At 40.0% G+C, this 15,241-nt stretch overlaps 2 protein-coding genes across 11 annotated transcripts; both read left to right on the forward strand.

Moving 5' to 3' along the window:
• Positions 1–1,033: 1,033 nt before the first annotated feature.
• On the forward strand, positions 1,034–10,424 carry LOC115734760. Of its 5 annotated transcripts, XM_048275227.1 has the most exons (17): positions 1,034–1,395; positions 1,817–1,975; positions 2,223–2,390; positions 2,521–2,817; positions 2,960–3,045; positions 3,353–3,437; positions 3,544–3,756; positions 4,913–4,972; positions 5,980–6,059; positions 6,439–6,752; positions 6,848–6,939; positions 7,018–7,147; positions 7,716–8,039; positions 8,124–8,881; positions 8,973–9,265; positions 9,968–10,132; positions 10,243–10,424. In XM_048275227.1, the coding sequence occupies exons 1-17, from the start codon at positions 1,141–1,143 to the stop codon at positions 10,370–10,372; spliced, it is 3,609 nt and encodes a 1,202-aa protein (XP_048131184.1). In that variant the 5' UTR covers positions 1,034–1,140; the 3' UTR covers positions 10,373–10,424. The 5 variants fall into 5 exon arrangements, with proteins under 5 accessions (XP_048131184.1, XP_030521544.1, XP_048131186.1 ...); XM_030665684.2 differs by having other exon boundaries at positions 7,716–8,881; XM_048275229.1 differs by having other exon boundaries at positions 1,266–1,421; positions 7,716–8,881.
• A 1,057-nt stretch (positions 10,425–11,481) lies between these two features.
• LOC115734834 (methyltransferase N6AMT1) lies at positions 11,482–13,583 on the forward strand. Of its 6 annotated transcripts, none has more exons than XM_030665792.2 (2): positions 11,482–11,533; positions 12,518–13,583. In XM_030665792.2, exon 2 carries the CDS (start codon positions 12,558–12,560, stop codon positions 13,323–13,325), a length of 768 nt encoding a protein of 255 aa, XP_030521652.1. In that variant the 5' UTR covers positions 11,482–11,533; positions 12,518–12,557; the 3' UTR covers positions 13,326–13,583. The 6 variants fall into 6 exon arrangements, with proteins under 6 accessions (XP_030521652.1, XP_030521670.1, XP_030521660.1 ...); XM_030665810.2 differs by having other exon boundaries at positions 11,489–11,533; positions 12,546–13,583; XM_030665800.2 differs by lacking the exon at positions 11,482–11,533 and adding an exon at positions 11,547–11,563.
• The last annotated feature ends 1,658 nt before the right edge of the window (positions 13,584–15,241 follow it).

Raw genomic sequence — 15,241 nt, forward strand, 5'->3', positions numbered from 1 at the left:
ACCTAGAGGGGGACTGGCCTAGCAACTCACCATCGTGGCCCCCCATTTAAATCATGGAGCGTAGATAGGAGTTTTGAACCCTCAATCATCGTAAGAATAGTTTTCCCCTTTCAATATCAACTTATGTAGTCGAAGTGTGATTTAAAGCAACTCCAGTTGGAATGTGTTCGCAACACGAGTAAATTTCACAAATAGGCCTCGAAGGCAGAGGAAGCAAAGTGAATTGTCTCAATTTTGCCGACTTATCAAAAGAGAGAAATTGTCTCGTGAAAGAACAACATCAATATATGTAATTTGCAAACTTGAAGAAGCCGTAAATTTGAATTAAAAATGAATAATCTGGCATTGGGAAAAATAGAACCATTCAAAGAATCACCTAAAACTCTAGATAACAAGGAAAAATGCCTATGATTCCCTGTTCCATGATCATCTAAGTTTAGTTTGTCTCGAGGTTGCATCACTTTAGCCACCAAACACTATTATTGCTCGATTTTACCTCAACATGACTGAGGTGTGAATTATACGGTAAATATTGGGACAATCATTTTACTGCTTTCTTTCTTTCTTCAATTCAAATACCAAAATATACTGTATCGCTCTAGTATAATAATCTATGGGTTAACGTGAAAGCAACATCATATCGTGAGTCATAATTTTTTAAAAAAGTAAACTCGCAATAGTTTTTGATTATTATGGTTATTATTGTTTTGCACAGAACGTTAATGTCACAGTAGATTAAGAATAGTTATATAATTATTTCTCAAAAATGTAGCAATGAAGAAAAGAGATATTAGACGAGGAAATTTGGCGGGAGACTACAAGTGCTCGTGACGTTGTTCGCCGTTGCACGCGAAAATTCAGCGCGGGAAACGCTGAAATCAAGGTCGCCGGCCACCGGTTCTACCGGTATCATGGAAGGATATTATTATTTTTTTCTATCTTTTATGACAAAATCAGTAAATTTAAGGACGTTAACCAGTAAATTATTTTACGGAAAAAGGTTGAGGTAAGGGATAAAAAGGAGAAGAAGAGGAAACTCCCTAACAAGGCGGGAAGGCATCTCGCTCTAGATCGCAGTCAATTTGAGCTCAGTCACTTCCGGAAATCCCCAATTCTCCACCAAACCCTAATTTAGATCCGATGGACCAATCGCTCTCGCAGGAATCCCCGCCGGCTCCTGAGGCCGGCGAGCGCAGAGGCGTTCGCCGGAGGTTGGTCCAGTCCACGCTGTTCTCCCCCAAAGCGCAGGACATCGAGGCAGTTGGCGTTCAGAACAATGAGCAGAATTGCAGCGAAGGCGAGGGTGACGAAGACGACGAGGCCTGTGGGAGCCAAAAGAAGAGGAGGAAGCGGAGAGGAAAGGTGGCGACTCCGAAACGAAATTCTTCTGCCAAGGTATAGCTCGTCCAAGTGCAGTATGTGTAGGAGACCAGTTTAGATTATTTGGTTGACGTGTTTGGTCGGATTGAATTCCGAATTGCGGACTAGTTATATAAGGATGATAGGCAGAAAAAATGCCTGACATCAGCTTAGCTTGTTTTCTGGCAGAATTTGCAAAGCTTAAGAACTTAAGTGGCCGTTGCCACGTTCGCGGTTTTCTTTCTTGCAGATGTTTAGTATAAAGGTCAGCTTAGTATTTGTGGAAATTAGAATTCTCTCTTACGTGTTAAGAAGCACTGTACATTCATGCATGAATGGATGGACAAAAGCGTGACATTCTTAAGTAGTTCTGAAAGGTTCATAAATCATGTACCAATTATGCAGTGCTGGTATATGCTTGAAACATCCTCTTATAATATTCTTGGGACCATGTCAGAAGGACAAGCGACAGCTGAACAGTACACCAAAGAAGAATGGAACGACCAATGGCATGAAGGGAGTCTGCTCAACGCCAAAATCAATCAAGCTGGTAGAGAATGAAGTTGGGTCTCCACCTATCCCCAATCTGCGGATGGAGGCAAAACTCAGAGCTGAGGTTAGTTATTCTGACTTCCTTCGATTTGTCATTGCATTCAATCCAGATTTTGCGATGCTTACGACAATATGTTTGCCTTTATGAATTTATCGAACTAGGCTGAACAATAATTGCTAGCTGGATCATATCATGCAGCCTAGAATTCTCAGAGTTGTTGCTTTAGTTTCAATTTTGGAGAGAATTCGCAGTCTTGTAATAAATGTTGGACATAAGACATAAAGTCTTTGATGTTTTGGTCCATAATTAGGAGAATTCGCGAATGTTTGCTGGAAGACAAATTCATCCCTTTTTCTCATCATGGAGGTCAGACAAGAAATGTCAGGAGGCTACTGAAATTGAAGGAAACCCTTGTTCCAGTGACAGAAAGAGCCAAAGCATCACCCTGTGTCCTATCCACGTATTTGAAAAGACTGAGGTATTGCTTACCTTGTTTACTCTTTGGCAGCTTAAGCACATTGTCGTATAAGCTTATACAGAGAAGCTCCGAACTGCATCTCAACCTTTTTACTGCTCAACTGGGGCGGAACTTAACCCATCTTGTACAGGATGATGGAGGAACCTCTCTTGATTGGAGAAGTTGGATATTCAATGAGGAAACTTTCTCGGGCACACATTCCTGTCTCGAAAGCACATCTTCTTTTTTTGAAGGCGCAGCATGTTCCTTAACTTTTGATAAATTTCATTGCGTCCCCCACCATGCCTACAACAAATCACCTGTAAAGAAGGAGGTGTCATGGAGGCAAAGCCGCAATCAACAACTGAATCATGAACCAGCAGCTACACACGAGGCTGATATCTGTGACGAGAAGTTAATTTGCTGTCATTTTAAGGGCAGCACACTGGTAAGCTCATATCCGTTCTTCTTCCTTATTGGTATCAATTGAATTTTAAATCATGATAACTGTCCACTTTTACTGTGTTGTATCTTCTGTCTTGCCTAATACATGCACTGTAGTTAACTGCCTAAAAATATTAATGTGGCAGGACCATGAGATCAATGAAGTTGGTTCCCTATCAGAGTGTAGCGCATGTTTAGGAAAGTCAGATCCTGAGCAGCATCACGAGGAAAGGTCAGGATTTTTCTGAAAGCCCAACTCCATGAACTATATATAGTCTATAAACCTCTTAGGTCGATCAACTTGTTGCGGAGGATTGTGTAATGGTGGACTAGTTCTGGTTGTAGATGCTGCCGAATAGAATTTGCTAAATATAACATATCATGCAACAATGAGGCCTGTGATAGCACAATGTTCCATTTCCATTAGTGAGGCAATTGAAAATGTTGCTTCTTGATGCTTTCAGTTGCGTTTGATTAACTTCATCTAGGAGCTTTAAAATCACAAATTTTATTCCTTTCCTTAATTGTTGCATTTACAGGACGCCATCAACCAATGATAGTTCTCGTGATGAGCCTCCAAATACATTATGGACGAATAAGTACCAGCCAAAAAACTCCATGGAGGTTTGATAACTATATTTCCTTACTTTCTTTGACATTGTATAGTTCTTCCTCAAATACTGCTACATTCTCAGTCAATGGATTTTCCTCTCAAATTCTGCTGTTTCAGGTTTGTGGTAACAGTGAAGCTGTCAAGTTTCTGACCGAATGGCTACGCCTTTGGCACCAAGCAGATTATAAAAATATCAAAAACCTGGATGGGGTTGAGGAGTCTAGCTTGCAATATGATTATTATGTCCTTGACCAAAGTGACTCTGAGTCAGAACGCAAGGAGAGGCATGCGAGGTTGAAAAATGTTCTCTTGGTTACTGGACCCGTTGGGGTAGGGAAGACATATTCTAGTTCTACTGCTCTCCTTGTTGATTGTCTAGGTTCCTAGATGTAAATGATTTCGTGCTTTTGTAATTGAATATGCTCCATCTGTCTGCTTTTCCTTAATAAATTCATGGTACACTTCACTAATCATTTTAGGCATTGTCTGATCTCATACTTGTCTGGTTTCTTTCTACATGAAATAGTTCTAGAAACAGTTTGGATCTAACTTGTGGATCATTTTCAAGAGCTGTCAAGTTGATGCTTCATTTCCCATGGAAACAATAGTTTTAGTTTTCTGCACAGCTAATATTCTAATTCCTTTTCATAATCAATGCCCTAGTTTTACTGCAGAATCAGTAGAAGATATTCTGACAACTCACTGAAATGAGGAATACTCTCAGCTGGTCTGGCATACAAAGAGCCTTAGTTGAATTTTTTTTTTTTTTATTGCAAGGACGTGGGATAATGTATATTATGGAGCTTTGTAAGTTTATTGTTTCACTGAAGTCACCAGCAAACTCTGGCTGAATCTTTCTTTCTGGTTGTACAAATTCAGTGGTATGATTCCAATCATAAGGCCTGCTAGATTTCTCTTGAAAAATTACGACTGACCAGTTTTCTCTTCTTTCTCAAAAAGAACGGGCTACTTGCCACAAACTTGCAAATTATGCATGCCTCATATTAAGGAAACAGGCTGAATCATATCTAAATACCATATTTGCAATATCCTTGAAGAGATAAAAGAAATCCTGATAGATGTTTATGGCTAAATATGATGAACATATTTACAATCATAGAACCTCATTTTATCAAAACGAAGGTATTCGAGGATCAGCTAATGAGTTGTATCTCTGATATTTGCTTTTACTGTTGCTTCAGTTTTTTGACGCATGATAATTGGTTAAATCTAGTCCTTATTTCTCTTGTTTTCACAAACAACTGCCTTTTTATTCTCTGCTTGGCTCTTAAATATTTTGTCTCCTTCTTTGCAGAGTTTCTTCTCCTCCTTGCTTGATCCTTTAGTAATTTCACTTAGCCTGGTCAAATGTTATAGCTGTGCTTCATTTATTTCTGTCAGGCAATTAGTTTATCTGTGCATCATTTGTCCAATCAAAGTTATTAAGTTTATTGGAGGTGTTTGATTAGTTGTCCTGCCTGTGCAGTGTGGGAAGTCTGCTGCGATCTATGCTTGTGCAGAAGAGCAAGGGTTTGAAGTAATGGAGGTGCTGCTTACTTACAAGTTACAAAGCCTGTTGTCCTCATGAATGCTTTTGATCTAGTTGTTTGAAATATTGGGAAATGAAGGCTGATTGAATAGACTACAATTACTGGCGAATGTGGTGTTTTTTGTCATTTGCAAAATCGAACTTCCCTGGACCTACAGCAATTTTATGCATGATTAATATACATCACAGTTGGGTAAATAGGGAGAAACTGAGAAGGCTATCAAAACCTTAAGCACGAATATATCATTGGAAAATGCAGGAACTTTTTGCTTCTATAGTCAATGATAGCTTCTGTAAAATTTGCAGTTATACTGTTCCTGACTCGTTTCATTTTGCAATGATATACTGCTAATATGGGTAATGCCATTGCCAACTTAATCCCCTTCTGAAATGATGTACTGGTGAGTATGTTGGATTTAGGGAAAAAAAAAAATCTCTGAAATCATTTGGTCAGCATATTCTTGGCTCCATTCATCAAGAGAATTGGCATCTTTTGTTTTCAATATAATATTATTGGATAAGAGTGAACAGAGGAGATGAACAATTAAAGCAGGAAGGAACATTTTATTCTAGTGATGTCTGTTAGTTGAAAAGTCAGCGAACTATGGTTTCAATTACCCCTATGCTCTAAATCAATGCTTCTCGTTTCAGATGCAGACTCGCTCATAAGTACTGATTGTTGAATGCAGATTTTATGCAGAAACCTTAAGTTTTTCGTTAGTCTCTTGTTCTTCCTTAGCTGCATATCCAAGGGGCTTGCATCAGTTATTTTAGATCCTGTCATTATCTATTAGTACAATATTTGAGTCTCCACTTCCCCCTCGCGATTTATATCTCCAATTTTGTCTTAGTATTAGTCTGAGTACAAAGGAATGTTGTATAAATCCCACTCTACAGGTGGTCATTACTTTTCTTCAGTTAATTGAATTGTTTTGCAGACTTTGTTACTCTGTGGCATATATATTTTTTTATTTCTATTGAACACGGGTTCCTTACCTTTCCAGGTCAATGCATCAGAGTGTCGAAATGGAGCTCTGATGAAGCAAAAGTTTGGAGAAGCCTTAGAGTCCCACTTGCTGAAATGGTTCGTGAATTTATTTTCTGCAGTCATTGCAATACTGCTGAGCTTTTTTTCGGAGTTTCAATCCCTGTTGCTATACATCATTCACATGATTGCTACAGACTGCTTGGGTAGAAATAGAGAACTGAAAGCATCTTCCCCTCTGCCCTACACAACACTAGAGTGAAATTATTGGCTTAGTTAGTGTCAGGGATTTATAATATCGTCGCTGATCAGCTTTGAGATCTTCATTCATTTTAAATTGCTACTTAATAGTCTCTTAAAGTATCTTCTCCTTGAAAGATGTTTTTTAAGTAATATGATGCCTTTGCTTTTCATGGTGATTGCATAATGATTGCATGATAGGATTTTTTTTTATGGGTAACAGAGTATGTGTTTTTAGGTCAACAGAAAATCAAGTGGATATTCAAACCAAGAGTGAACTTTGTTCAGCAGCAGACAGTGGTAAAGCAGAGGGTGAGGGTAAGACAGAGTTGATTGAATCGATACAACTATCAGATGAGGAAAATCCATATTCTGCTGGAGCTGTGAAATTGACAGCCAGGGCGAATGGGGCCTCTTGTCATCAAGCAGAAGTTAAACCTCTTATTCTTTTTGAGGATGTTGATATCACTTTTCTGGATGATCGTGGTTTTATAGCTGCTATACAACATATTGCGGAGACGGCAAAGGGTCCTTTAATTCTGACCAGTAGTAGTAAGAAATATGGCTGTTTGGTGAAAATTCTGTTCCTACTTGGCAAGTATTAATTTGCATCAGTTTATTGACTTGAATTTTGTGCTTTATCCTAGGCTGCAATCTTCTCCTGCCTGATAATATGGAAAGGCTGGAGACATGTTTCACTGCACCTTCTGTGTTGGAATTGCTTTGCCATGTGCATATGGTACCCCTCCCTTTGCTCTTTCTTGATTACACCTTATTAGATTCTATTACCAAGTGAAACTTGTACCTTTTCTTTTAGGTTTGTGGTGTGGAGAAAATGAGAATCCAGCCTCATTTAGTGCAAAAGTTTGTTGGATGCTGTGAGGGAGATATTCGGAAAACCATTATGAATCTCCAATTCTGGTGCCAGGGTAACGAAGATCGAAAAGGTCAGTTCCTGGACAAATCTAGCCGCCTTTGCATTTTGGATGCTTTATAATAGCAAGGCGCATAAACTCAATAAGTTGAATGTCTATCATTTGGTTCAGAAAAATGTAACTAAGACACTTAAGCCTACGCCTGGGCTTGAATTTGAATATATGGTGATTAATAGATGGATGCTCTTCATAACAATTTGGTTCATGGGCAGCTTCTTATTTTGAGATGGAAGGAGACAACCCATGCATGAAGATCAAGGGCATGTCGGGTTTGTACATTCATAGGCCAGTTAACTTTTGAAGTTTGAGTAGTCGAGTGAGGAATGGCATGTGACGGGATTGTTGTCGTATTTCTGCTTGTCGATGGCCTTATTATTGTTGTTGTTGTTGTTGGTGGAGATGGTGGCTGTTTATTAAAGGAAGTATTAGGTTTATAATTATTTAACACCAGTTTCGAGTATGATGGCACTGGGGACGATAGAATTTAAGATGTTGCATCAAATGGAGTCCAAATTGTCTAGCTAAATCTACAACCAGTTACCGATATTTATACCAATCTAACATAAGATACGATTTCCAGGTGGTGATGTCCGTGGAGCATATGGTCCAGTATTGTTTGATCTCGAGTCTGGCCATAAGATACTACCAAAATTAATGCCTTGGGATTTTCCCTCTGAATTGTGTGAACTAATTGAGAAGGAAATCAGCAATTCATTGACTCCAATGCAAGACAATTCTTTCCTATTGGGGACGATTGATGAACATCTCGAGGACAAGGAAGTTCAGTGTCCTCAGAGAATGGATCAGAATGAAATAGATTTGCAAGCCAAGAAGGAAGCCATGTTAAGGAGAAACTGTTCTATGTATGATGACGAGGACTTGACTATTCATTTCGCTACTTTTGGTGAGCCTTCTGCCAACCCAGGAACTCCTGTTGCATGCTCCCAACGAAAAGGCCGGAATAAACTTGATATTGTTCTGTCTTCAGATTCTGAAGATGAAACTTTTAATCATGGATATGTCAGGCCAATGCATGAGGAATCTCCCATGGTGAACAGTGGGGCTCCCGCTCAAGAGAGAGAAATACATAATTGCTTTGCCCCACTTGGTGAAGAACAATGTCCATGTGGAGGAGGAGAAGCGGAAAACTGCCTTTTGCCTCGTTCAATCATGGGCATTAATTTACAGATGACTGACCCATGCAAATCACTGGATGAGTCATGTGTTCCCGAATCATCATTTGTTCCTGAGACAGAAATAGATGATGGAATAGAGCTGTCATCCAGGACTTATTCTTGTCGTGGTGGTGAAATGGGGGAGCCTTATTTCGACAATGGGTTGGCATCTGTCGTGTCTCCAGTTAAGAATGGATTCTGTGTAAAGCCATTGTCCAGGTTACGGAGACTTTCAGATATGTTGGCCAACAGATGTGATATGATGGAAGACTCTTCACATGGTGTTGGTGAAGATTCTCAGTTGGGTAATGTGGAAGCTGTCGATAAAGGATACCAGCTAATGGATGAGTGCAGCCGTGTGGACTTTAATGAAAGCCACAGATATCAGGCTGGGTTTAGGATAGTGTCTAATTCAGTTCGAGAATCATGGAAAAGGCTTCGTGAGCAATTAAAAAATCGTGTTACCAAGCATGAGAAAGATGCTTTTCAAATGGTACAAATTGCCAGCAGAATAAGCAATCTAATTTCAGAAGCTGATTTGTTACGTAATAATTGCCAATCAGTGATAGACGTAAGTTTTATTTTAAACTGTCAACTGAACTTCACAATTCTCTATGTAACTGTGCATTTTCACTTCATTTCCCTGATAAGTAATTTCGCAGGATTATGTAGATCCAACAATGGTTATTGCCGAGGAACCTGAATCTTTTAGTCGATACAATGAGCAATGGCAGATGACATCCACATTTGTCCAGCATGGATTGTGCTCTTTTGCTAAAGATATACCTACTGTTGGGTCTGAAAACATGTGCCAGAATGGAGTGGATTTGGCGTATGAAATGTTAGCTTTGACGAGTAACAGGATGGCAGTGGCTAAGCTTATTATCCAGGATATGGGAGGAAGTAAGATTTCAGATGCTGTCATGGATACTCCAGATATTGATGTGTCCAGAAGGTGTGGAGCTCTGACCCTCTATTACTCATGCTTTCGTCTTATGTATGATGCTCTGACAAATAGAACATGAGTGAGTTGACACTGCATGAACATTTTACTACAAGACCTTAATTTCCCCTTTTAATTGCTTTTAAGTTAGATTAATCCCTCATTATTTAACTTATTTCCCCTTCTGACATACATCTTAGCACAACGACAGTCTTCTTTTAGCTTTCCCCTTTTCCTCTTAACATCAAATCAATAAGCATCACAAATTGAGAGTGAGCTGAAAATTAAGTAGACTTTGGGTGGTGTGAACCATAATTGGTATGATGACAATCTTGGTAGAAAGTGATTCTGTATTTTAAATCTGTCTTGATGGGATTTTTCTCTCTGTTAAGTGGAATGAGATGACTCAGATGAATGATTCACATGATGAATGTCCAAACCATTTGAAATAGGTTGGTAAAAAAATTGCATATTGGTCTATTGCAGCTTCAAAATATGAGGTCTCACTTCTATATCGTATCCAAAATTGATTTTACATTCATGACGTGTTGATCAATTCTTGATCAAGTCATGTTCACAAGCATCATTTTCCTATCAGAATGTCCAGGCACTTGATTAAGTAAACTCCATGCAATATCTGATCATTAGACATTTGGTGCAAGACTTGTTTAAGTCCTTGCCCAACTTGACTCTCTTTCTTTTTCTTTGTTGCAGGAAAACAAGGACATCCCTCTTTGACGTAATAGAGTCTGTGGGTCCGTCAAAACTGTACTTGTATTTGAGAGATAATGCTTTCTATGACTATCTTTCGTCTCTAGGAAAAATTTCAAAAGCAGAAACAGCTCGTTTGTCCGGATGCATCAACAAGAAGAGGCGAAGGTACATCTTTCAGTGTTGAATTTGCATTCCTGTAAGCCTGCATTCTAAGTTTTATAGCTCAGCAGTTCCTTCACTATGATGTCTTAAGTAAAAATCTTGTTATTTTGCAGGGGGAGGGCTTCCCGCCACTACTTGAGCAATGGTGCACTCATGTTATCTCCTGAACACATTTCCTTGTTGCAGAGATGCAACTCTTTTGGAAACAATACAGCCCAAGTAATGGATAATGGTTTTAGGTAAATTATTTGCCCCATTCAACTGAAGGCGAAAATGACCGGAGAAACTTTCCCTCCTCATATCGATCGATATATGTGCTGGCTCGGGTGGCATCTCTGAGGTGCACTAGTTTGTATTACAAAGTAGCACTTAGCGGCATTGGGTCATTTGCATCAAAAGTCCTGGTGAGAATAAATCTTGGTACAGACCTGGGTTCTGATCAGGATGCACAAACTGCTTCGCCTAAAATATGTCGGGAAGTGTGCTTTAGGACAAAAACTTCTGGACCTTGATCAAACAGGAAATGGCAATTTCCTGATTGGCTACAAGAACAGAACAGAAGCGGGCACAATGGCTCTGCCTCGACTGCTTGTATTTATTACTGGAGGGGCCGTGAGATGATATTAAGATTGTGCCCGAGAAGAATAAGAATCTGTAGCCTGCACAATTTGTAGGATGGACTGTGTGATACTTATAAACTCATTCTTCATGTAAGTTCTGAGACCTTCAAAGGAAGGCTGAAACATAATGATAGGTCTTTTGAGTCATATTTTCCTTCATTCTCTTTTTCCCAAGGAAATATCACCCCTTCATTCTTTTGATTTGTTGGGCTATTAACATAGACAGGTTTACGAGCAGACACAATAGAAAATGAATTGTGGGTGATGTCGTGTAACCTATTAATCAATAGATCGAGTAGATTAAAGTTCCTCTAGTAAGAGATGGAGGGAAATCTTTGTTTACCTCTGCGTCCGTAACTCTCCTCGAACATCCATAAATTATGACCTGAAATCTGTTTTCTAGATGACCGTTCCTTTCTTAAGGTGGATCCGACGGTCCTTTTTCTCATCCGAATTAATCTAACGGTCCATACAATCTCTGAGACCGGTCCCACAAATCCAACAAGGAATCATAGAATTGTCACTATTTTCGGAATCGAGGAATAACAAACCACGAAAAAAAAAAAAAAAACACAGAAGGGTGTCTCAATTTTTATTTTTTTTAATCGGGGGCGTCTCTAGTTGAACAGTTCCGAACAAGCAAAGAAAAGGAAAGCGGAACAGTTTAGGGCGATGAACTGATCGGATGGTCAAGCTGTCTCTGTGGGGCGTCGCCGACCTGGTTGGAGACGGCCGATGACGGCAGATGACAGCAGGAGTCATCTCTCTCTGATCGCGCTCACAGGTTGGACTCTCTCACTAACTAGCGTTTCAGGTTCCCATCTTCTTTTTCGATTTCCTTTTTTTTTTTTCTGGGTTCGAAGGCTTTCTTTTTCGATTTAACTCGCGCGTTTTAATATTCTTGAAAAAGTTGGAAAATTTCTGGGCTGAGCTGCGATTTAGAGCGTATTCGAGCCCGAGCATTCGCGGAATCCGTATAGGTAAGTACGGTAGAATGTTTTGAGTCAGCGTCTGGGGGGTTGCTTGTAATGAATCACTAGCGGAAGCTCGTGTTTGCGTCGATTTAAACCAATCAGTTTCCCTTTGCGAGCTTAGTAATTTTCTGTCGTCTGTATGAATGGGTCGCTGTCTTGATCTCTCCTCGAAGTTTACACAGAATCTGTGCCTGGGTTGTTGCCCTTTGCGTGCCTTTTTCACCATCTCTGCTGAGCTGTTTGAATCGAGATCAAGTACGGAATTCGGAACCACTGTAGCGATATCTTAAAAACTTGTCTTTGAAGAGTTCGTGGGGGCAAGCCCTGCAAAAGGGTTGACAATGGGGGTATGTGATTTCGACCGATCCTATATGGAGAAGCAAATTTCCAGTTCTAGACTGCCTTGGTTTTTGAGTATCTTGAGTTTACATGGGCCTCCCTTTAAGAAGTCATAGCGGCTGGTTGTGGTTTCTGTGCTTTTGAGGAACATTGGGGTTTTTATTCTTTTCTCGTTCTGATTTATGGTTGGCCTGGTTGTAGCACGATAGCTAGTCGTCTGTTACCTTTTCCGTGCAAAAGTATTTCCTCTGTCAGGCATGTGTTCAGCAATTTAGACCTGAAGCCGACGAAAACTCTCTTTGAAAAGATCGCCAGGGTAAATTTCAATGTGATACATATGGTCGATGCGGGCTCGATGGATTCTCTAGTTTTTGTTTATGCTGTAGCTTTTCCTTAACCAAGCTGAATGCCTGAACTAAATGTCTGCTGTTAATTTCACGTTTATTCTCTTTCAGAGCCCCTTCTGAACCGCTGTTGTTGTAGGCATCTGCAAAAATGTCTTGCAGAGTTGCCCAAATCCACAAGGTGAGCTCTCACCCTGAAGTTTACGAGCCATGCGACGATTCATTTGCTTTAGTTGATGCCTTGCTAGCTGACCGCACTAATCTGTTGGAGCACAAACCAACTCTCTGCCTTGAACTTGGGTGCGGTAGTGGATATGTTATTACTTCTCTGGCACTTATGCTTGGAGAAGTGCCTGGAGTACACTATATTGCCACGGATATCAACCATGATGCAGTGAGAGTTACCCGTGAAACATTGCAAGCACACAATGTTCATGCTGATGTGATAGCCACTGATCTTGCATCAGGATTAGACACCCGTCTGGCCGGTTTGGTCGATGTAATTGTTGTGAACCCACCTTATGTTCCAACTCCTGAAGACGAAGTTGGGCGGGACGGCATTACCTCCGCGTGGGCAGGGGGTGTTGATGGCCGAACTGTTATCGACAGAATATTGCCCGTCGTGGATAAACTTTTGTCAGGTAGAGGTTGGTTGTATATGGTCACTCTCACCACCAACAATCCGTTGCAGATATGCCGCCAAATGAAAGCGAGAGGCTATGCCTCTAGGATAGTCGTTCAGAGGTCAACAGAAGAGGAAAGCCTTCACATCATCAAGTTCTGGCAAGATTCGGGAGATCAAACGTGTAAAAGGGAAACGACAACACCGAAGAAGACGGCCGGTGGTAAGGTCATGGATTCTGTACTCTCACAAATGCATCGATTGCCGTTCTGGAAGAAAGATGAAGGCAATGACTGACCCGACATACTGTATAACGGAGTCCTCTCAATTTGTACTGTGTTGTATAATATCGTGTTGGGGCAACTAACGCATTGTTGATAGTTGAGAATTAGGCTTTAAATTCCCTTCTTTACTTAGCTGAGGATCTTTGAAGTAGTAACTTGGGTTTTATTGGAAGAGAGCTCTTTTAGTCCCTCTCTTTGTCTAGGCATTGCTACCCTTCTTCTTTGTTTAATTTTGTTGTGCAAATTAATCCAATTAGCTGGCTCTTTATGATCCTTCTGTTGTCTAGAATAGGTTGGATCTGGCTCCGCTTTATTTCCAGCCCAAAACTCTAGTCAAGCTACTGATCACGCTCAAACCAAGCCAATATTCCGAGACTGGTCATCGGTATAGTTCGAGTTGACCCGTCAACGCTAGGCAGACGTTCATGTAACGAGAAGCCTTACATTAACTCGAGGCTTCGTATGACAGAAATTATCATGCAAGAAGTAGCAAACACTAATGGTGCGTATGATAACATTTTTAGAAGTGAATTTTTACTTCAAAAATGTTTCTAGAGCAGAAATCCATTCGGTAATGTAATTTTCAAAGCAAAAATCCATTTTGTTAAAAAATTTACTTACGAAAGAAATTTTCACTTTTGAAGTGAATTTTTACTTCTGAAGTTGTTTTTTTCTCAATTTGAAAAGTTAAAAAAAATAACTTCTCCAATTCAATAAGTACTTATCACCTCACCCTTTTTTTATTACGCCTTCACCCTCTTTTCGATCATACCCACCTCCGCCAACCTCCTCCGCCATCGATCATCGCCGACCTCCACCGGTTGCCATCCATGACCACCACCAACCATCGACCATTGCCTGCCCCCACTCATTGCAAACCTTCGTCGACCACCACCCGCCGACCGTCCCCGGTAGCCAACCTCTGCCGGCTATTGCTAATCGCCGACCACCGCCAATTGCCAACTTTCGCAAGCCGCGATCACTGCCAACTACCGATCTTCGTTGGTCGTGACCACCGCCGCCCCCTACCGCCAACCATCGATCACCGCGCCAGCCGCCGCCGCCGCCGAGTCGCCATCTTCAGCCATCGGTGTAAAAAATAAATAATAAAAATTTATTTTAAAATTTTAAATAATATTTTAATAATAAAATTATTTTTAAAGAAATTTAAAAAATTAAAAAATGAACTAGAAATTTTTCGGCTACCGATAATAATTTTTTATAGAATATTTTGTGTTAATAATGTTCAGAAGTAGAAATTTTCAACCGTTACCCAACAAATTTTTCTGATAAAAAATAACTTCTGAAGTATAAGTAGAAAAATCGACTTCCGCTTCTTAAGAGAAGTAGAAAAATTAACTTCTAACCAGAAGTTAATTTCTAAAGCAAAAGTGTTACCATGCGCGCCCTAACTTTGTCAATAACTGCTGAAAAGAATAATTATTTGGGAATAAAAGTGGCAGTGCAAATTAACGTACGAGGAAAAATTAGCAAAAGAGTCCTAAATTTGTTATAAATTGTGTCAATTAGGTTTCAATTTTTTCTTATCAATTGAGTGTTAAAGTTTTTTTTTGTTTATGCTAGTTTAGTGCATCAGGCCAACTTTGGCCAGTCAACGTTGACATGGCAATTTTTTAAATTTTAATAATTTATTTTAATTTATTTTTTTGCCTTTTTCTTTTCTTCTCATTCTCAAAGGCGCTCATGGGCCTCTAATGAGGCCGACCTTGCAGCCATTGGGTGAGCTTGGCCTAGCCCAGCAATGGCGAGCCTAGCCTAGCCCTGGTCGCTAATTCGAGAATCGGCGGGAGAACGAAGGAGAAGAAAAAAAATTAAAAAATTATTTAAAAATTAATCACGTTAGCGTCCATGTTAGCGTTGGCCGGTCAAAATTAGCCGAGTGGATTGAATTTATACAAATGCAAAAAG

This window comes from Rhodamnia argentea, chromosome 2 (assembly GCF_020921035.1).
Source record: "Rhodamnia argentea isolate NSW1041297 chromosome 2, ASM2092103v1, whole genome shotgun sequence".
NCBI classification, from domain to species: Eukaryota; Viridiplantae; Streptophyta; class Magnoliopsida; order Myrtales; family Myrtaceae; genus Rhodamnia; species Rhodamnia argentea.

Coding starts and splice junctions, on each gene's coding strand:
- LOC115734760 (XM_030665684.2), top strand. CDS start 1,141: ATGGACCAATCGCTCTCGCAGGAATCCCCGCCGGCTCCTGAGGCCGGC. Junction 6,060..6,438: donor GAGTCCCACTTGCTGAAATG/GTTCGTGAATTT, acceptor ATGTGTTTTTAG/GTCAACAGAAAATCAAGTGG. Junction 8,882..8,972: donor ATTGCCAATCAGTGATAGAC/GTAAGTTTTATT, acceptor GTAATTTCGCAG/GATTATGTAGATCCAACAAT.
- LOC115734834 (XM_030665792.2), top strand. CDS start 12,558: ATGTCTTGCAGAGTTGCCCAAATCCACAAGGTGAGCTCTCACCCTGAA.